Source organism: Plecotus auritus (assembly GCF_963455305.1).
Source record: "Plecotus auritus genome assembly, chromosome: 5".
Lineage (NCBI taxonomy): Eukaryota > Metazoa > Chordata > Mammalia > Chiroptera > Vespertilionidae > Plecotus > Plecotus auritus.
In genome coordinates this window covers 149,862,372-149,883,479 of record NC_137776.1, presented here as the reverse complement: position 1 = coordinate 149,883,479, position 21,108 = coordinate 149,862,372, and the positions used below count along the sequence as shown (strand labels likewise).

General features: G+C 40.9%; 1 protein-coding gene across 4 annotated transcripts in view; it reads left to right on the top strand.

Moving 5' to 3' along the window:
• Positions 1-21,108, top strand: part of TLE1 (TLE family member 1, transcriptional corepressor) — an 88,410-nt gene that overhangs the window by 31,989 nt on the left and 35,313 nt on the right. The window contains exons 6-8 of one of the 4 annotated variants that reach the window (XM_080669563.1): positions 1,384-1,458; positions 14,180-14,381; positions 15,113-15,129. In XM_080669563.1, the coding sequence (XP_080525689.1) occupies positions 1,384-1,458; positions 14,180-14,381; positions 15,113-15,129 (294 nt within the window). Of the gene's footprint in view, positions 1-1,383; positions 1,489-14,176; positions 14,382-15,112; positions 15,130-21,108 lie in introns of all 4 variants that reach the window. The other 3 variants (XM_080669562.1, XM_080669561.1, XM_080669560.1) reach the window with 3 other exon arrangements.

The window sequence follows — 21,108 nt, the reverse complement described above, 5'->3', positions numbered from 1 at the left end:
GCAATTATGTTGCTTCTCTGTTTGCAAATTAGCTAGTTTTAAGATGTTAATTTTATCACAAGGAACAAGTGTGAAGAACATCTGTTACAGCTGTGGTGTGTATACCCCTGCTATTCCATCTAACAGATCTGAGGGCACACTAGAAGTGATGGCAATAGCTCAGTCTCAAATTAAATTTTTTCCTTTGGAAAACTGCAAAATGACTATCAAACATAAAGCTTTTCTAATTTTAAATTAAATTAATTTATAAGTTTAATTGCTACTGATGATTCCAAGTGTCCTTTCTCTAGAGAGCTTTTCTTATTCTGAATTTTAAAAATGGGTCCATCAGGGTTGGCTTGACCATGGAAGCAGGTTTTTCATTTGTACTTGAATAATGTTTGACTTAATGCTGTCCATGGAGGGAGTGGGTGCCAGTACTCTTAAGGATGAAATAAGTGTTCATGTTACCTTAACTTACGGAGTTGTGCGTGTGTGTGTGTGTGTGTGTGTGTATGCCATTTTTATTAAGATTCAAAGCCACAAAGGTTTAACTGTAATATTTTGAGAGGGAAAAGCTCTGTATATGACTAATCTGTGAGATTGACTCAAAACCAGTATGTTTTAGTTTGACCTTAAAGTTTACCTTACTTTTGGATACAATCTTATAAATGCTAAACAAGGATTCATATATCTTGAGACAAACCTTGTTGGACTGGGAGCTGAAATACGGACTGTCCGTTTAGTTGTCATCAGCTGCTTCATACCGCAGCCATCTCTGCTAGAGCAGCCTCTTCCAGCGTAACATGTACTCCCTGTTCAGTAATCTTGGTCTCTGCTGTGGTCTGTCCCATGCCTCTCAAAGCACAGGTGTGGCTTTATTTTTACTTGTGGGTGGAGGTCGGGAGGTAGATAGAGTGTTTCCGGACTGTGAACTAAGAGTGAGGTCTTTCCTTTCCCTTGTGTAGGTTGAACTGTCTAAAGGAGAGGAATTACCAGAGTTTCCAAAAACTGCTTGAGGGTTGAGATGTGTTGACCAGAGAACTAATAGAAGATTTGATGTTAAATGTTCCCATACTATTTATTTTCTGAAGCCCCAGGTTAACCATTTTTGGTGTCTTTTTTGACTTTGTACCATTCCGAGCCTTAGCTTTCCACCAGAAGTTAAGTGGTGACTGGAGTGAGTTAGAAACAAGGAAAGCACTGCTCTGTTTTCTTTTTCCTTTTCTACATGTGTTCTGTGAAATAATGGGTGCCCGACAAACTTTTCATATACTAGCAAATCCAAACTTTGCATTATACTTCAGTCTGCATCTCATGTGGCGTTTGCCTTTTTGTTGTTATCGGAAGGTACATGAAGTTCTTGGCTGCCTTGCTTACCCTTTCTTCTCGTTGTTTTCAAAGCATCAACAACAGGTGGCGCAGGCTGTCGAACGTGCCAAACAGGTGACCATGGCAGAGTTGAATGCCATCATCGGGGTACGTGGCCTACCAGGTCTACCTCCTACAGTGTGTATAACCAGCTTTCATTTCTTATTAATTTGATGGCTTAATCTCTCTCTATAAAATATTTGTGTAGCTTAACATTGACCTATTTGATAAGGGTGGGAGGGGGGGATTCAGGTATGCTGAGCTCTGCTGGGGAAGTGAGATTAGCATAAGGGAGATGATAGGAGAAACCGTTTTAGGAAGAGAAGAAAAATTAGTCTACCTTTTAATGGGAAAATAAATATCCTTGAGCCTGTGACACTTAAGCCACTTTTGCTCCAGTAGCCAGGTAAAAAAACCCTTTAGGTTAGAGTTTTAAACTATTCCTTATTCTGTCCTGTAACTTTAGATCACAGTGAAGTCTAGACACATCTCATAATGACCATTTCATTTAGTTTCTTTGCTTTTGCCTTTTTCTTTCCTAGGGTATAGAGACCTTTCTAACTGCTTGGTCTTCCTCTTTCGTGTGCCTCTTCCATGAAGTTTTAAGTGGCACCCCCAATGAAAAGAACTCTCTCTTGCTGTTGAAGAAGTGATAATTGTCTGCCCTTCTGCCCTCTAGCCTTTCACCAGGTTTCTGCTTTCCTGTTTTGAGTTCAGTTAGTGCTCCTCGCTGGCAACTGGTTGTCAATCACAAGTTACTTGCTCTGCATTAATGAGCCTGGTGAACCCTGCGGTCCATCCCCTGCGTGAGTTTATCTGCCCCCAGCCCCCTTCAGGGTCCAGGATGGCGCTCAGATTTTCTGCCCTTCTAGAACAAGTGAAAGAAGTAGCTGAAACAAGGGACCATCCTTTCTGGTTTTATTCATAAGTGAGCGCCTTGAGCAGATTCAAATCACTCATTTATCAATTTATGTTAATTGCTTGTGAGAAGATGCCCTGCTGGTCTTTATAGTTCCCTGAGACACTTTGTAATGATAATTAGACATGCTGCTGTACGGATTAAGAGTGCCATAGTCCAATGACGGCCACAGACAATGGAACCAGTTAATCCATCAGGGTTTAAAATTACATCCCAACTGGAGATGGGGAAAAAACATAAGAGCCAAGGAGGATTAAAGAATGAGCCTCAGCTTGAAAACTCTCCTTTCATCAGTTTCTCAATTGCAGATCTGCAGTCGGGTTGCCTGTGGTAAGCTATTGGCAGTCAATTAGGTGAAATAAACTGGGAGGGTGACCTTCATTTCCTTTTAATAGCTTTTTCCTCCCTGAAATGGGGAGCTTCAGTGGATTTTCAGCTTAAATTTTATTCAAGCTGCTTTATTACACTTGACAGCTTAGCTCTGCATAAACAATTCTTCCCTTCTCCTCCCCCCAAGTCCAGGCTCTGCATTTCTCCCCCTTTAGTATCACATTTTTGACTGTTACTTAGTGGGCTCTCTAATCACATTCAACAAAAAACACAATTACATCTGCATTTGTCTGCTGCCTTCTGTACCCTTTTCTTGTGTAATGAATTGCTTTATTTCAGAGATCAAATCAAATATTCACTGGTACTTTTGCATGTACCGTGTTTGATTAGCAAAGACTAATAGCAAATTGTACTTGTAGCTTAAGCACAGAATTTTTTAACCCTAATGAATGAGGATGGAAAAGCCTGTTTTGATTAAAAGAAAACATATGCAAAGCAGGTCTCAAGTACCCAGTTAAACTTTGTGGAACACATTTGTTTTCTGATAGGCTCTAAATTTTTACATATCATTTCTTGATGGTAAAACTTGTATTTTTAAATTCTCAAAGGCACTGCCCAGTACAACACATCAGAAAGGGGAAAATTGTATCAACCAGATGTTTATAGGTAATACTCATTTTGAGCCGAATCAGAAAATAAAAATAGGTTGTTTTAGAAGGGCAGATGAATCGCTAATTTTATGAATGGCTTTAGTCCAGGAAACATGTTGTTGAGATTAGAAAGGCAGATGAGCTCTGCTAGCTAGCAACAATAACGCAAATCAGCGCATTGGGCCCAGCTCAGGACTAAATGCCAATTGCATGTCTTCGGCCTGTGTGGTTTTTATCATTGTAATTTTTGAATCAGTGTATTATAATTGTAATTTTTGAATCAGTATATTAATTTATGTCAGCAGGATCTTTTAAAGTTTGTAGTGATCAATAATTACCCCAAACCATAAGTTTCATGCTCTGGCATATGCTTGATTTTTGCTTGAAAGGAATTGCGTGCGTCCTGGAAAATCGAAGTAGCATAAAATTGGGTTGACAATTCAGTGGACCTTTGACCCCCTTCATTGAACATGCAGTGTGTCAACCTGTCTCCCCAGAGGGGAGGAGGCTCCGGGAGGCTGTCTGTTCCTACAAGCAGCAGCTGCGCACAGAGTAAATGCAGCCCGGTTTGATAGCAGCTGTCAGTATTGTTCAGGGACCGACTTAGGGGAAAGAACAATGGGAGAGGCCACGCTCTTCGTCTGCATCGACTTTCAGGCTAAGAAAAGAAATAGTAATTTAACGGTTTAGACATCTATTACAAGTGTGAAAGATCATGAAAGAGTACCCTTTAAAATGCAAATGAGCCGAAACATTCTCATTCCCTTTAAGGTACAATCAAGGAGCTCACTGCTTGCTTGACAGGGCTAACGATATTTCTCTTTAGCAAACCAGGAGAACGTTAAATATTCTCAAGGACACCAAGCTTCTAGGCATACTCAGCTTGTGTCCCAGGACTATGGATGCTCTTTTAGGAGAGAGAGGATATATTTTTTCCATTCTTGAGTGAATTAATGGTGCCCATTTCTCACCAGCATAGAAAACTTGTTCTTCTATCTGATAGAAAAATTGAATTTTAAAATCTTTTCCACCATGGTACCTACCTTCAACTTTAAGTTACTGGCATGTGAAATTCTTAGTTTAAATTTGGAGAATTATTGAAATGGTTTTGTTAAACATTTTTCATAGTTTTCACTGATAGCAAAATTGATAATTGGCAGAATAGTAACTGCTGATTTACTTTTTGAATTTTGCTTTTCATAAGCTCTTTTGCTATTAAACATGTTACGTTCTTACAACAATAGGAAGAGTATTTAATAATATAGAGATCTTAAAAGGCACAGGGTTTATTTGTTTTGACACACAGCTCACTTGTGCTTTAGAAACAAGTTCATTGTGCAAAAGGAACTTAAACTCATTTGAGACCTTGATTTTTATTTATTTTTTACATCAGGATAGTCTACAATTTCAGCAGCATCCCTCTTTATAACTTTGGAATTGTGTTAAAAATGCATAAAATAAAACAGATTCGTAAAATGCTGAAACACTTGTTTGTGGGATAGTTAATGGCTACCTGAAGGCAGAGAAAAACCAAGGACTCTTCAAGATCATTCCCCGCAGTATTGGGAAGTTTGGAACAAAGAGCTCTCTTCTATCTGCTCTGACACTAAATAATTTTAGTTGAATTTGGGATTCCAAATAACGAGTTACTTTTAAGCTAGGTTAATGACATAAATAATATCATATAGATTTTGGTACGTACATATCTGCACATACAATTCTTTTTTTTTCTTTAAAAAAAATTTTTTTTAAAATATATTTCTTTATTGATTTCAGAGAGGAAGGGAGAGGGATAGAGAGACAGAAACATCCATGTTGAGAGAGAATAATTGATCGGCTGCCTCCCGCATGCCCCCCACTGGGGATCGAGTCCACCACCCGGGCATGTGCCCTTGGCCAGAATCGAACCTGGGACCCCTCAGTCCGCAGGCCGACGCTCTATCCACTGAGCCAAACCGGCCAGGGCCATACAATTCTTTTTAACTGAGGTGTAATTTATATGCAGTGAAATGCAGAGATCTTGCACATACAGTTTGATGGCCTTGGGCACACACACAGCTCTGTAACCACTCTTTTCAGTGTTTCCATTCCCTCAGGAGGTTCCCTGTCCTTCTTCTCAGCAGTTTCCCCCACCCCTTCAAAGAAGATTGGGTTTTGATTAGAAAGTAAACAGTAGTGAAGTGTGGTTTTCTTTTTTTAAAGACATTGAGTAGGACACTTGGTGCTTCCACTTTTTAGCTTTGTGACCTCATACGATCCGTTGGCCTCGATCAATGTCCCATCTGTAGATGGACAGTACTATCTTGCTTGCATAGCTTTTGTGGGGATAAGATCCTGGCTGGCAGCCCTCACCCAGTATTGGTCCTGGCTCCTTGAACTGCAGTTTTGTCTACCTGGTTTCTCTAAGTGTCTGGAGCAGATCTGTGGTCCAGTTGGCCAAGCCCCCTGTGAGGGGTGGCTGTTTCTCCTTTGTCTTTTCTAGTGGTTACCTGGATGTTGGTGTCTTGAGATTAGACCCAGCCAGATGCTCTGCTCCTGCCATTACATTGTCATGCATGCATGACTTTTAATGAAGACACAACAGTGCAAAAGTGCTGCCATTTAATTTATATATATTGACTTCAGGGAGAGGAATGGAGAGGGAGAGATAGAAACATCAATGATAAGAAAGAATCATTGATCGGCTGCTTCCTGCATACCTCCTACTAGGGATCCAGTCCACAATCCGGGCATGTGCCCTGACTGGGAATTGAACCCTGACCTCCTGGTTCATAGGCCGATGCTCAACCATTGAGCCACACTGGCTGGGCTGCCATTTAACTTTTGATGAACAAACTTAAAGTTCAAAACCAAGGGGTTAAAGTTAAGTTTTGGGAACAGATACAGAGAGAATTGAGAAGCAAAAATGTGAGTAAGGGAACAAGGCCTCTGTTGGCACTTGGAGGTGGCAAGGATCACTGAAAGAATTGGAAGGCGAGATGTCCAGGTGACCAGTGGGGGTTTTCCATACCATGATATACCAGATTTCTGATAACTGCCTCCGTGCTAACTGTAGATATAAGACAATTTGAGCAGTTTCTTATAGCAATTGCCCATGAACTTTAGGAACTCATGAAATTTGGGGTTAATGTAGGCAACTTTGTTTTTCCTTTCTCATCCATTTGGACACAGTCTGACTTATTTTCCATGAATATAACTTCTGTCAAAGCCTATGGGAGCCTTAGGTTTGGGGCTCCATTTATTGGTTAGATTTGTATATTCCTCCTCCATAGACAAATGCTCTTCACTTTAAAACGACTTAGTATGAAATAAGTGTAGGGTATTTTGTGATGCTGGCTGGGTTTGTGTAGGGGATGGCTGTGAGTACAAACTCCTGATGTGTCTGGAGCTGGAGCCTTTCTGTCCTTAAGAGATTGAGTTGTAGACCTAAAGGGCTCCCATTGTTGCAGGAGATGATTGGTTTAAGGATTAGCAAAATGTTGGATTATTTTTCTCCTCGGGCTGTAGCTGTTAGCTATCTATAGGATTGTAGTGTGTGATGTTTAAGAGGATGAGCTTAGCCTCTTATTCTCATGAGTATGCAGTTAATCCCTGGGAAGCCCATCAATAACCCAGCTGTAAGTTTCTTTATAAAACAAACTCGCCCTAGGAGGATAATGCCTAGCCTGCTACCAATAAGAGAAAATGAAATGGCCACAACAAACATGGGTCTTCCAGCTCTGCAAACTTGTATTTGGTGACATACCCTCCACTTAAAATCCTGCAGTTTAGTTCTTTTACTTGTTTGTTAATCCTCACCTGAGGATATTTTTCCATTGATTTTTAGAGAGAGGAGAAGGGAGAGGGAGAGACACATAGAGAGAAACATCAAGGTGTGCGAGACATGTCAATTGGTTGCCTCACACACCTGCCCTGACCAGGGCCGGGGATTGAGCCTGCAACCGAGTATGTGCCCTTGACTGGAATTGAACCCAGAAGCCTTCAGTCTACAGGCCGACGCTCTGTCCACTGAGCCAAACCCGCTAGGGCCAGTTCTTCTATTAATTTTCCAAAGGGAGCGAGCAGTATTGCAAAGAAGTCTTTTATGCACCTTCTCCTTTGGTTCAGGTTAGTTTTTTAGTGAGCACAGCTATGTCTTTCTGACAAATGCAGGGTTGGCTTCAATGTCTGGGTTCTTCCAAGTAGTCAGAGTGCTTTTCAGTTATTAGGAAACTTGTTGAAGCATTGTTTACTTTTTAATGTCCCATGTGTTTTTTTTCATGTGACTTGTACCTGATTCCTTGGAAAAAAGCCTAGTATTGAGCATCCCATTTTATGAGTTATAGCTATGTGGTTTTTTAAAAAAATCACATATAATTTACATACCATAAAATTTACCCTTTTAAAGCATGTAATTTTGTGGATTTTAGTATATTCACAGACTTGTGCAACCATCACCACTACCTAATTCTAGAACAGCTGTAACACTCTAAAAAGAAATCCCATGTCCCTATTAGCAGTCAGTCCTCTTGCCCTGCCTCCCCTGTCTCTGGATTTGTCTGTTCTGAACATTTCATATAAATGTAGTCATGTAGTATGTGGCTGGCTTCTTTCACATGCTATAATGTTCTCAGAGTTTATTCATGTTGTGGCATGTACTTCAATACTTTTATAGATGAATAATATTCCATTGCATCAGTATACCACTTTTAAAAATATATATTTTTATTGATTTTAGAGAAAGAGAGGCACGGAGATGGAGAGGGAGAGGGAAACATCAATGATAAGAATCATTGATTGGCTGCCTCCTGCAAGCCCCCTACTGGGAATTGAGCCCAGAACCTGGGCATGTGCCCTGACCGGGAATCAAAACCTGACCTCCTGGTTCATAGGTCGACGCTCAACCACTGAGCCACCACATGGCCGGTCTACCATATTTTTTGATCCACTCATCAGTCGATGGACATTTAAGTTGTTTCCACCTTTTGACTATCTTCTATATATATAAAAGCCTAATATGCAAAACGTCCCCTTGGGAGTTCGACCCACCCGGGAGTTCAATAGCTCGCTATGCTGTGTGCTGACCACCAGGGGGAGGCCCCAGCCGGCAGCCACAAGGGACGCTACCCATGCACGAATTTCATGCACTGGGCCTCTGGTTATGAATAATGCTGCTTATGAGCATTTGTATACAAGTTTTTGAGTGGAATCACTGGGTCATATGGTAACTTAGTTTAACTTTTTGAACAATGGCCATACTGTTTTCCAAAAGTAGTGGATGAGAATAATTCCAATTTCTCTACATCTTCGTCAACACTTGTTATTGTCCATCTTTTGATTCTAGCCATCCTAGTGGGTATGAAGTGGTCTATTTCATTTGTGGTTTTGGTTGGCATGTCCCTAGTGGCTAATGATGGTGAGCATTTTTTTTTTTTTCCATAAAACCTTATGTGGTTTTAGGAGTGAATCTTCCTAAATAAACATGACTTTTTAAAATTCACTGTAATTCAGGCCTGTAAGTCCCAGGGTCTTGGTCACTGTCACAACTGTAACAGTAATTTAGGGTAGGTTGGACAAGCAAGTCGGTGATGTTGCAGACTGAGTTGGCCTGTGGATTAGCTGAAATGTAGAAAGAATGAGTTCAGATTCTTCAGAACTTTAGGCCTTCATCCTGGTGTCTGTCTGCATACAGGCCATCGTTCTTTCCCTCTCTGTGTCATTCTCTGTGTGCTGCTGCATTGAGATCGGGCCTTTGGATTGTTGTTGATGCTTTATTTTCATTTTCTTCCAGTGTCTTGAGCATTCTCGGCCCCAGAAAGCAGTTTTGCCTGTTTATCACCCTTACCCCTTTTTATGCAAGAGGCTGTTCACGTAATGGGAGGTTTTCAGATAACTTCTGTAGAGCTGTCTTTGATTTTCCCACTTGTTTGCTGTAGCATACCACTGTTCTTTTTCTACCCATTAAATGCCAGTGCAGAAAAAGAAGTGAGTGTTTTAAAGAACAGAGAAATAGTAGAAATCAAGTAAAAGTGATTGGAGAGAACTGTCAACAAATGCTACTTTCCACATCATTTTCACTTTAAAAATGTTTAAATACCAAGTGCTATAAATGCCACTTATTGTCACGCTTTCAGCATTAGAGATGCTATTTTAAAACCATGCGGCATGTTTTTAAGTTCAGGTTCGGTTCAGTTTGTGATCTACGTGACATCGTTTTTCCTGAGGTTATACCGGATTCAATTCAAGTTGATTCCGTGGTAGGTGATGAAGAACTTAGCATCTAGTGAGGGTGAGGTGAGCAGCGGCCTTCCTGTGTATTCTGGGTGTCTTTCCTGTTGTATAGGCAGCTCTGTGGTGATAAAGCACTGTGCCACACCTGGCTGAGTAACAAAAATGTGGAAACACGGGACTGATACGTTGAAGCTCTGAATGTAAACAGCCAAGTCAGGTTCATTATAGTAGCGGGAACTACAAGTCAGAATGTGTGGCTGTTGTTTGACATGGATGAGGTTACTTTATTCCTTGTGGGTTTTCAGTATCATTAACTCAGTGTTCGGTGTTTGTTTTACGTGGCTCACTCTCAGCCTATTCAGATTGTTTGGGAGAGAGCAAGTGCATTCATCGCCTTACCCCCAACCCAACCCTTTCGTAATCGCCTTTGAGCACCAGAACACTGATATGTAAAAGTTACCTGTGTAGTCCTTTCCCAAGTTGTTTTGTAGAACAGGAAGTTTTTGTTTGTTTTTATTTGAAATTGTTGGTTGCGCCAAATCAAGGAAGTAGGTACTCTTTTTTTTTGAATTGTGACAAGGTAGTGACGACGGGAAAATGAATAGTTGAATGTTGAGAAGTATTTTTATTTTTTTAAACAACAATTTGACAAGTCGCTGGATGTTTAAGAACCTGAATTCTAATGTAATGGGACAGAATTCCAGCTTAGATCTAGACCAGAATTTCTTAACCTCAGCACTATTAACATTTTGGGCTTTACAATGTGGTGGGGCTGTCCTGTGAATTGTGGGATGTTTAACAGTATCCTTGGCCTCTACCCATTAAATGCCAGTAACATTTTATCCCCAGTGTGGCAACCATAAATGTCTGTAGGCTTTGCCAAGTGTCCCTGGGTTGGGGCAAAGGAGTGTCAAAATTGCTCCATTTGAGAGCACACCTGTCTAGCTTGATAACTTGAATAACCAGCTATATTGCAAAAAACCACCATTGCTCGTCAAAAATGCCTTTCCTGTTAGCTTTATTAACTGTTTTGTGCTCTGTGCTGTATAGATCTATAAGCATTAATTTAGGACAGAAGTTACTTATTAGTGTAAACTAATAAATGGATAGATGGTTGCATTTTTCCACTCTTGCTGTCATGTTGAGAAACATTTTACAGTTTCCCAATGATCTGCTCAGGTTTGGGTCACAGAGGACTGATGCATATAAATTCCCCAATTGGGAGAGCCATTGGTGGTGGTGGTTGGTTTTTTTTGTTTTGTTTTTTGATGTTTTTCTGGCTGTATAGCAATGTCAGTAGTTCTTTTATTTTAAAACATATGTTTAAGTAGCATAAATGGTTTTTCTTTTAGTGAAGGTGATGGGTGCTAGATTGCCAGTCTCAGGTAAGCCTTGTTGAGAAAAAATGTTTTTTCAAGGACATATGGGGCAGGTGGGCTGCCTTTTTGGAGTTAATTGTTTCACTCTCTAGGATGAGGGCCCTCTGTTCCTTTCAATAAATGTTTTATCTTAAGAAACACTTCTTATCTGTTAAGCATCTTGTTCTGAGAGAAGCCAGAGCACTCTGTGTTTGGCTTGATTCTTCTTATAAACTTCCTTAGGAGAGAGCTGGAGCCAAACAGAGCCTCCTTTTTCAAATGTAGGGACAGGAGAGTGGGCGCTCTAGAGTCACACATCTCCGATCAAATTCCCATCCGTCACTGCTAGTCTGCATGGTGCAGGTGGGTCTGTCGCCAGGTAAATGTCCAGGGGTAAGTTTGCAGTATTGCGTGCCCTTGAGCCTCTCATTACCTGGGGAAGGAGAGAAATGTGAGGGCTTTTGTGAATGTGTCTATGCTGCTGTGGTCCCAGGAGAAATGCTGTTCTAGGGAACAAAAGCTTTGCAGTCATCCTTCCTGCTATGAGCCCCAAGGCAAGCAACCCTGTCATCTGCTAAATGGGAGCCATGATGCCCACCCTCCCTGCCTCAGGTGTGTTCTTAGCAGAGGCCAGATACTGAAGACGAAAATATTATCTGGGAGCTCTTCTGGCCACATAAAGAAGTAAATGTGAGACAGTGATATCCCTGTTTCCTGGGCCTGCAGTATCTTCAATAGCTGATCCTTCCTGTTGCTTCCTAGTACGCCTTCCGTTTTGATAGGATTTGCTTAAAAAACAGCAACACACAAAACAAAGAAGCTCTCAAGATGGCCAAGTTAAGGATGGAGAAACCTAATTGCCTCTAATAATGGACAGTGAGCTGTTTCTTCAAGGGTGAAGCTCAGAGCAGCGGTGGGTAGAGGTGGAGTTGCCTGTGGCCAGTAAGCCTCTAGGATATCCCCACTGAGTTATTAGCCTAAATGTTGGGTTTAACCACAGGATCTACTTCACAGCTGTGGCAAAGCCCCTTTATTATATAAGCTGACCTTTCTTTTCAACAGCATATCAGAATACTTTCCAGATCATTTTTCTAAAAACTGACTTGGGTTTGGCAGAAAATCGGCTTCCTCCTTGCGTATCCAAATGCTGCCTTTGCTCTGATATCAAATCCCACCTCTGAAGTCGACTTTTGGTGACTGGATTCTGGAGTTTTTGGGGAGCAGGTGTGTGCAGAGGGGTGGTAGGGTGGCGTCCTCAACCCTGTAGTTAACTGCCTTCCCCTCTGCTTAGCCTCTCTTTGATCAGTGCTGTGCTTAATTACCCCGCCGCGCTTGCTTCTTGTGTATGCATCACTGCATTTCCCTCCCAGAAGCCGGACATAGCTCTTATTCTCCAAGTAATGATAGTAATTGCTGGTAGGGCAGACCTGGTCCTCATCCTTCTGCAAGCCCATTTCTTATGGCAGGTGTCTAGTTCTTAATTAAGTGCTAATGAGCATGCCTAGCGGACCATGACGCACTGCCAGCTTCTTCAGTTTTATGTCTTGTTATTGCCAAGCTCTTAAAAGGTGACAGAGCAAGAATTAGTGTCTCTGGGATGACAGGAAGGTGATTTTATGCGTAAAGAAATTGTTGTTATGATCTCAAATGTCGAATGAGTAGTTTATAAATACTTTCCAAGAATACTGTTAAAGCTGTCCTCTTGGACTTCTCTCCCCCTTTTCCAACTTCCCTCTAATAAGAATTGTGCTCTCTTTGGAAGGAATGGAAGTTGAAAGAGAACTAAAGTTATTTTTTAAAAGATGCCTAGTAGGAGTTGAAGATTTACTGGGAAATGATTGTAAGACACTGATTTCTGCTTTTAAGATGCTGTTTTCTCCTGCTCTTGGAGGGGGAACATGCTCAGAATTCAATTAAAGATCAGTAGTCTGGGTGGGAATTACTGAAGATCTGGTGTGAGGTTTAATATATTCAGTACACGCCAGAGCATAATAAATAAAACTAGTAATTGAGTCCCAGGGAAGTGCCCACAAATCAGAATCTTAAGAATTTCCTAACATTACACCTTAGAAATTGAGCTTTAATAGTTTTTACTGTCTCATCAAAAACGAGTTTTCGGTTGGACAGCTGAAATGTGGCCAGATTTATGGTACAAGGGCCATTTCTTAGATACTTTTTCATTTCTACAACATGCTCTTAAATATAATATATGAGAGCAGTGATACTTTTTAATATGAAAAGATTTATGATCTCTGGAATGGGTTAAGCTATAGAGGCAGTGGCATTTGGGACTTGGGACTTGGGTGTCTGTGGTTGGTGTCCCATAGGACAGTGTGAGTGATTTCCCGTCAAGGTCTTTGGACTCTTTGGGCCTCAGTATTTTCCTTGTGATGTTGAAGGACTGGGTTCGGGGCATGGAGCTCAGAGGAAGTATGGGATAAACAGCACTTCACCTTCACAGGCTTCTTCCACCTGTCACATGCCTGGCTCCCTGAGACTCCCTCTGCATGTGGTGGCTCAGTGATTAGTGAGTCCTAAGGGTCATTCCTACATGGACTCCACTCCCCTCCACCTGCCAGGAGAACCTCTGCAATTCTCTCAGTACTTTGGGCTTGGCCCCTTCTGTGGAATGGGAATGTTGGGACCTTCTCACAGTGCGGGCTTAGTGAAATAAGGACACGTGCCCGGGGGTGGGGTGCATAAGAGATGCACTGCTCCTCCGGCTCTCTGAGTCCTGTTAAAGGTAATAGGTTGGTTTTCTTTTGTAATACCATTGTGGTGAGTTAACGCAAGAAGGTCGGGGTGAAATGGAGTCACTTAATAACTGATGACTACTCAGTTACTATATTGTAGGGTGCATATCTGCACTTCCCCAGTTTTAGCCTTTCTGAAATCAGAATGAGTCTTGAATCTGTGGCATCTTAGATTCAATGACATACTGGATTTCATCTCTCGAGGCACTTAGAGATGGAACTAGCAAACATGTGAGGGGCTACTAACTTAGGATTGCTGATGATAATAAACAGCTACATTCTTAGGGGGTAACTTAATGCCAGAAAGTGACAGTGTAGATCTGAGGATTATATTTTGGGAAGATTGTATCTTATTAGGTAAAAGCTTTTGATGAACTGAAAGTACTAATCACCTTTTTTCCCTCTTTTCCTCCCTCTGTCTCCCTCTTTGACCCGTTTGTGTGTATGTTACCCTCCTGTTCTGTTCTCCATCCTCATGTCATGTCTACTTTCCCCTGGATGTTGCTACCGCCACCACCAACTCCAACAATTCTTCCCCCTCCCCCTCCCCTCCCCCTCCCTCTCCCTCTCCCTCTCCCCCTCCCCCTCGTTCACCACCACCAACAGCAGCAGCAGTTGCAAGCTCAGCATCTTTCTCATGGCCACGGACCCCCAGTCCCCCTTACGCCTCACCCTTCAGGACTTCAGCCGCCTGGGATCCCGCCCCTGGGTGGCAGTGCCGGCCTTCTGGCGCTGTCTAGTGCTCTTAGTGGGCAGTCTCACTTGGCAATAAAAGATGACAAGAAGCACCATGATGCAGACCACCACAGAGGTGAGCGGCCGGGCAAGCCAGATTAGGACTTTGTCCTCACACTCATACAGTGCTGCAAAGTTGTGTGCACCGCTAAAGAAAGCCCCAACCTATTCAGAGAGCAAACAATGAGCTAAGAGGAACTGCCGCAAAGCTTGGCCACTGAAATACAGCTCACCCTGGAAATTCTCAGGGTTTAGTGTGGGCATCTGTAGATTTCTCGATCTCTTTAGATTGCAGGCATCTTGACATCTTGGCAACTGCCTAGTTAATGCCAGTGGCCTGTACCATATTATGGAAAACTGTTAACTGCTTAATTGGGTAATTTTCAAAGAAAGTAATGTTGTTAAATGGGGCGAAATAAGAAGTTAAATCTGAAAGTGAATGTGTTCAAATGAGAGGTTTGATAATTGCATCTGTTACTACTTAGCTTCATAGGCTTTAATTCTAGTATGCGTTAAATATTGGGCAAAATTGCACTTGACTAATTTTTGAAGAAAAGTAATTTATTCTGTCAAGAAATAAAAAATAGGCTTTGTGTATGGTTAAACTGTAAATCTTATGTTTACAAAATACTGTAATTTTCAGGAAATCACTGTATTAGGAATGTGCAATGACTTATATAAATAAAAGCCATTTTTAAAACTGTTTGGGGCTTGTGTTCTAATTATTCCCCCCTTTTTTTTATTTCTGTTCTTGCCTCTGTGTCTGAACGGGCATGTCTGTGCGTTTCTTGGTAACCTCGGGAGCAGACAGAGAACCTGGCACAGTAAGTACTCTAACGCCTGCTGTACACGAACACACCCCCTTCCCGTAGTGCACCCCACGCTGCCTTTCCTTAGCACAGACGTGCACATCTTCCCTGTCCCTCAGTGACCAGGTTTTTGCTTTTTAAAAAAATATGACTATTCCCCACCCCAACCCTGTATTTTTATAAAACTTTCGTTAGATGAGAGCAACATGATTTTGGGGCAGAGCTGTTTGCTATTATCTGTATGTGCCCCAGGCCCACTTAAAAATATGTTTCCCATTGCATTTTGAGGCTAGGTTGCCTGTAGCTTAAGAGTATTCATTTTTTATCTTAAATCAGTTTTGCAGGCAAGAGGTCACAATCCACATGTGAAATTGGTTAGTAATGTGTTATTTCTACCTGAACCATTTATTATCCTCTGCAAATGCCTCTTAGTTGCTAGGTTTCCATATCTAGTTTTTTTTTCATAATTGTCTTTGGAGTGTGAACTTGAACTTAAATTTATTTTAGACCAAAGAATTGAGCATCTTAAGTTCTTAAAAACAAGGAAATTCAGCGGCCAGGGATTCTGTGCTTGGAGAGCTCATCTTTCCACCGGCCCGGCTCTCACGCATTTCACACAATGCATGTCAGACCTGCACACATATCCGCCAGTAGCTGGGGGGAGATCTGTATCTAAAATGCATCTCCCAAATGTCATGATGAAATAGAGTGAGAATTGGCACCTCTTCAGCAATGATAATCTACAGTTTTTGCCTCCTTCCCTCCCTTCTTTTCTTTCTTTTTGAACATAGCAGTATTTTGACCATCTTAAATCTAACTGATTAAAAAAAGGTGGTGGGGGGGGAATACTGAACTTGTAAGTCACTCTGATAACTTTTTTGTTATGGGTTTGGGAGGAAGATAGGCAATTCTTTTCATTCTGAAAAGTTTATGTTTTTTACCCTCCTTTGTGTGTGTGTGTGTTATTTATCTTTTTTTAAAAAAGATTTTTAATTGATTTTTAGGAAGAGAGAGGGAAAGAGGGAGAAACATCCATGTGAGAGTGAAACATGGATGGGCAGCTCCCACACGCCCCTACTGGGATTGAGCCTACAACCCAGGCATGTCCCCTGACTAATAATCAAACAGGCATCCTTTTGGTGGGCGGGACAACACCCAACCAACTGAGCCACATCCACAAACCAGGATGAATTAGTAGGGACTTTAAAAATTCTCTTTGAGATAGATCTTGGAATTCTTTATGTATCAGGATGTGTTGGGGTTAGTGGATAATGGTGAAAATATGGGGTAGCTAGTTTTTAAATTCTGGTACTGGAAGTTTTCTCTGGAAAAATATTGGGGAGAGAAAAAATTACAGCGACGGAATAAAGTATCCTCACAAAGTACACACCTAAGTAAACTGACTGATTTGTGGAGATGACCTTTCTGTTTTGCTGTTTTAGTGTCTCTAGGTTATCATTTTTTCTGTCATGTTCATCCTATAGTGTGTCAAATTAAAATCCCTAATCCTGGACCAGAGAACAGAAGGCAAAAGATGCTGAGAGAGCCCATGTCCTTTAGCATGCTGCATGTTGTCATTTATTTAACTTACTTCTAGGTTTGGGACTTCAACTTTTTATTCTCAGTATTATGGTTTCACCTTAAATCACTGTATATTTCTTGTTTACTGTATGTAAGGTAATATAGGAAATGCGTCTGTAGTTTGGGATACGTAGGCACATACATCACAAGGCCTTTCTCAAGGAACCAAGGAAAGGAGACCAAAATCCTAAAATATAGTCTAGAAAGTTTCAGCAAAAATTCTAGGCAGTTGTGGAAGAGATACCATGATATGTACCTCTGTGAAATGCCAGTGCATGACAGGAATGAGGAGAGATTTGCATGCTGAAGGTAGTAGGCGCATTTTTCAGACCTCTTTGTATATTTCTGAATGTGTCTAATAACCTTCTACTTGTATTTTTGGCTGAAAAATGTAAGCAAGAACTTCATTCATTGTGGAAGTGATGGTGAGATGGAGGAAGGATGATGAGTTATGTCCTTAAAGAAGGACAAAGTGGTTCTTGAATTTTATGCAGCCGTGGATTGTTTTTAAGTCCACATGTTGCGTTAGCAATCAGTGAGCATCCAAGTCAAAACGTGGATACATTGCATAAAGCAGTCCGTAAAAATATAAAATAATGTGTTATTGGTAGTTTCCTTTTTCACATTAAATTTTTGACAAGTAATGATAATTTCAGAATATTTTCTGAATACGTACTGTGTTTCCTGCTTGTTAAGTTACAAAAAACTGTAGGTGACGATATAAAATGGGAAACTACACTAATTTGTAGCATAAACATTTACTTTAACTTCAGTCTCTAGAGAGGAATTAAACTGTTCACTGTCCATGTTAGTGGGATTTTGCTGCAGTTATATAAAATTAAGTAGCTCTTCAAACTTTGTGTAAAATTAAATATGAGAAGCAATGGGTAATAAGATGATGTGTACCATTAGTGCCTAAAATAGTGTAGTACTTATCTCTTTAATAAAGTGGTTTGAATTATGAAGTTGAATTTTACTTGGTAGATAATGTCCGTTTACCCTGTAATGCTCTTGTTTCTTTTCACCCAATGAGGGGTCAAGGGTAGTTGCTACAGGGCAGAAGTTTTCAAACCTTATGGTCTCAATCTTTTTCTACCCTTAAATTAGAATTGGTGATAACCCCAAAGAACTTTTGTTTATGTGGGTTTTATATTTTGAAATTTTTCTGGATTAGAAAGAAAATAAATTTTAAAATCACTGAAGCAGATAAAGAGCTACTTAATTTGTGGTAACATCATTAATGAAAAAAAACTGTTTTCAAAAAAAATATTGTAGTGGGAAGAGTGGCTTTGTCTTACACGTTTGCAAATGTCTTCAGTGCCTGGTTTAAAAAGGATAGCTGGATTTTCATCAACTTCTGCATTCTTTCTGTTTTGAAACATTGTTTGGAAGTACAGGAAGAAAGTCTGCCCTCAAAGAGGTAGGTAAGGGTCCCTGGGAACATCAGGGGTTCTTGGACCAAACCCTGAGAACTTCTGCCATGAGACTAAGGAGTTCTAAAAAATTCCAGACCCGTCTATAGGCTTATGTCTTCCTGCTCTTCTTCCTACATTGAACACACATTATTTATATTAAGTGCAAAATGCAGGAACTTACATAGATCCAGAGGGGATGTGAGTGTGTATAAATTTGTATCTGTAAGTCTAAAACTGGTTCGAAGGTCATGTTTGCTTATTTTTTAGTGACAAAATTATTCCATTTGCTAGTTTAAGGTTTTATGGTAGGAAAACACATGAGCCTTAATTCAGCCTGTTTTAAGGTAAAAGTCAGGAAAGGAAAGCATTAAGAAAAGGGTGAACACATGGACACTATGTGGAAATGGCTTGTTTCTGAAAGGGATGAATGACAAAGCCAGTTACTTTTAAGAGGTTTATGTTGTCTGGCCGTTTATAAATTAAGATTTGACTAGTACTTTTCTAATTTGCAAAACTTGATGGTGGTTTTTAACATGAGTGTACTATCAGAATGCTACTTACTATTGAACAAAGAAATATTAAATGACCTAACAAAGGCCTTTATTTCTTCAGTAATAACAAAAATGTTAGATATTTCAATTAGAGATGAATTATATTAAGTTTTGGCTGAAGGGAATAAGTCTTGAAAGACCTGGAATAAGAGAGTTGACTAAGAGTCATAAGCCTTTTAAGAAAATAGCATAGGCCTGGCCAGTGTAGCTCAGTGGTTGAGCATCAACCTATGAACCAGGAGGTCATGGTTCAATTCCTGATTAGGGCACATGCCCAGATTGCAGGCTCTATCCCCAGGGTGGGGCATGCAGGAGGCAGTCCATCAATTATTCTCTCTCATCATTGATGTTTCTATTACTCTCTCCCTTTCTCTTTAAAATGGATAAAATAGATTTTTTAAAAGAAAATAGCATACAATATGTGTTTAAATTCTCATTACTTTAGCAAATATTTATTGAGCACCTACTATACGCCCAGCACTGTTTGAATCACTGCATATATTTGTTGTCATTTTGCAGTGGTGTTTTTTAATGTCATAAATATTTTTTTAAATGAAAATACTGAAATTCCTGACCCCTGTAATCACTCTTTGGAACATTTGGAAAAGGGAGGAGCCTTGGGGGTGGGGATTTGGAAGATACTCCAGAGAATAGAGTGTCTGTGGACGTAGGCAGGTTTCATAGATGGGCTTCAGAAGGTTCTTGAACCTTCTAAAAACTATGCAGTGTGTTCTGAGGAGAGAACTTTCATCAACTTCTCAAAAGGGGTTCCTGGTCCAGAGAAGTCTGAAGTACTGTTCATCCACATTAGAGATCATAACGGTAGCTATTTCATCAGTAAGACACCACGCTCAGGGAGGTTGGGTGCTGCTGGTCATACATTTACTTAATTAATGGCAGTTGAGAATTAGATTATGTCTCTCAAAGAGACTGTGTTGTCACTCCCGTAACTGGCTTCTAAAATTTTTGGGTTCATACTTAGGACTTACTTAAGAGTAGTTATGACAGCCATCACGGTATTTACTATAAGGTGGTGTCTTTATATTGTTTTTCTTCTCTAGTTGTCCTACTTGCTAGTTAATTAGCCAAGGTAGGGCAGGACCAGTTCCTAATTCACTTTTTCTCAAAAAAGTGAAGTAGGACATGAGGCTTTCTCAAAAATGGCATTGTTGTTCTTTCTCTGAAATTTTAATTTTGAGTTTCACGTCATCTCTAGTGGCTCTTCAGGACCATGGCATTATGGGGGGTGGTGGGATAGAAGGAACCCCTGTTGTGGACAAAGGGAGTCTGGCTGCACAGGCAGGTCATCTGAAACATGGTGATGGGGCTGCCTCGCAGGTGAGGACTTGGGAGGAACCAGAAACAGCAAGGCCTCAGACACAAATAGAACAAGCCTTTAGGCATGTCTCCCCTCAGTACCTGCTAGCAAGATAGTAAATGCATTGTTAGTCATGCCCAACGAGGTTACTTGTGTCCTTTTTAAAATACAGTGGGTGAGACAGTTGTGGAGGTTAGGGCCATGTGACAGGGTGGCAGCTAATGGTGTTTCTTAGGATGTTGGGACCATGAACTGATCTCAGCTTTTTTGTGACCTTGATCCATCTCATGATACTCAAATTCACCAAACGTAGGGGGGACTTGGAGAAGGTATTTTCATCTAAATGTTCATGACTTTATCTTGACCTGGTGCATGTCAAGGAATTGCCTGGGAATGAAGGATAGAACCGAGATCCGTCACCTACAATTGCAATATTTAGGCACAGTGAAGGATACTGACGTTTTCTCAGGCAGTTAGTTGCCTCAGCAGATTTCCCCTTTTGACAGAATTTAAAACCATGTGCTTAAAAAAAATGGATCCTCTGGGAAAATCGGCGTCACTGTCGTGAGAAGGGTGAACCCCTGAAGAAAGGAAAGCCCGGGCTGTTTCCAGGTTGTTAGGAGTGTGCACCGGTAACAGGGCGGGGAGATGGGGGAGAGTGGTGGTGGTGTCTGTTTATTGTGGGTGCCTTATCTCACTGGGTGGGTATCGGGGCCTGTGTATGACCAGGACAAATGTTCAGATGGGTATGGGAGCCTGTGTGTGACTGGAGAAATGTTTAGGTTTTATCTCACTGCGATCACAGTGAATATAGGGCATCTTGACTCCTCCTCTCCCCCAAAAAACAACAAAGAATAGGTAGAGAGTATTTTCTCCTTCCAAAACCTTTTTTAAGACTTAATTTGTGTTCTGTAATTAGATAACTTGTTGCTTACCATTTGGAGCAGGTTTTCCTAAATGTTGGCCCCATAATCTTTTCATTCCCTCTGGAATGTAGTAGGCAGCAAGCTCTGCATCTGCTGACTTTCAGATAAGGAGGGGTGGATGGAAGCTGTCAGATACCCAAATAACTCACAGCCAGCCAGGTCCTGACCCAGTGCTTTCTAGTTTCAGGGCCTTGTCTTGCAAT